The sequence below is a fragment of the Merops nubicus genome, unplaced genomic scaffold (genome assembly GCF_000691845.1).
Source record: "Merops nubicus isolate BGI_N331 unplaced genomic scaffold, ASM69184v1 scaffold4873, whole genome shotgun sequence".
Lineage (NCBI taxonomy): Eukaryota > Metazoa > Chordata > Aves > Coraciiformes > Meropidae > Merops > Merops nubicus.
In genome coordinates this window covers 1-1,223 of record NW_008596761.1, presented here as the reverse complement: position 1 = coordinate 1,223, position 1,223 = coordinate 1, and the positions used below count along the sequence as shown (strand labels likewise).

Here is a 1,223-nt window from a genome sequence, read left to right as displayed (position 1 = left end):
TGGTGAGACCTCCCTCAGGGACCTCCATTTCACTGACACGTTCCTTCTCTGCCCACAACAGCAGCTGAGCCCTTCTTCTGCTCCGCTCTGCTCTCCCTGGACTTGCTGCCGGCCCTGCTGCAGCTCCTGCCCTGTTCCCAGACGGCCGGGGTGTTGGTAAGACCTCCCCTGGTGGCCCAGGTCGGTGCTGGGCTTTCAGGGACGTTAATCCTGCATGCACGATGCTCATGGTGGCTTGGGGCGGCAGCCACAGCTTGGTCTTACGTTGTGGTAGTCACCAGCTGCCTCCTCTGAAGTCACAGCGTCTGTGTCTACCCTTGACAGAGTCTTGTCCCAGCAGAAGGGAGGTCCCAAGGCAGATGTTAACTTGACACCAGGCCTGCCAGCACCTGGAGGGGGCCTGGAGAGACTCCTGCCACCTTCTTTTGGAACACCCCAAAACTTTAGGGGGTCACAGAACCAGAGACCGTTTGGGTGGGAAGGGACCTTCAAAGGTTGTCTGATCCAACCCCCTGCACTGAGCAGGGACATCTGCAACTAGCGCAGGTTGCTCAGAGCCCTGTCCAACCTCACCTGTAAGGAGTCTGGGGATGAGTCCTGGAAGATGCTCTGCCAGGAGTGGGTGGAATGGCTGCAGGTGCTTGGTACAGGGATGATCAGGGTCCTGGGGTGGAGATGGAGAAGGTTTTAAGGAACATTCAAAACCCACTTGTTTGGTGGGCACATGGCTTTGGGGAAATACTTGGCGGGACCTCACAGGACAAGAGGAATGGCCTCAAGTTGCCCCAGGGAGGTTTAGGTTGGACAGTAGGAAAAATGTCTTCCCTGAAAGGGTTGTCCAGGCCTGTCCCTGGCTGCTCAGGGCAGTGATGGAGCCCCCATCCCTGGAGGGGTTTCCAAGCTGTGGAGATGTGGTGCTGAGGGATATGATGTGGTACCCTGGCAGTGCTGGGGAACAGCTGGACTCCACTATCTTAAAGGTCTTTTCCAGCCTAAATGATTCCAAACAGTTGGACTCCACTATCTTAAAGGTCTTTTCCAGCCTAAATGATTCCACGATTCTGACCTCCAGAGGGGACATGAGGGGTTCTTTGGAGCCCTCCTAAGTCCATTGGGACACTACCCACTGACGAAGCGTGCCCTGCTCTCCCCTCACGCCCAGGTCCTGACAGTTCTGTGCAACGTGGCGGCACAGGGCCCGGCCTCCTGCCAGCGGCTGCACC

At 57.2% G+C, this 1,223-nt stretch overlaps 1 protein-coding gene across 1 annotated transcript in view; it reads left to right on the top strand.

Annotated features, from left to right (window-relative positions):
* TMCO6 (transmembrane and coiled-coil domains 6) overlaps nucleotides 1–1,215 on the top strand; it is a gene marked incomplete at both ends in the record, with an annotated part of 6,000 nt that extends 4,785 nt beyond the window's left edge. Inside the window, 2 exons of the mRNA XM_008936463.1 lie at nucleotides 62–156; nucleotides 1,163–1,215. Of these exons, the coding sequence (XP_008934711.1) occupies nucleotides 62–156; nucleotides 1,163–1,215 (148 nt within the window). The remainder of the gene's footprint in view (nucleotides 1–61; nucleotides 157–1,162) is intronic.
* Between the last annotated feature and the right edge of the window lie 8 nt (nucleotides 1,216–1,223).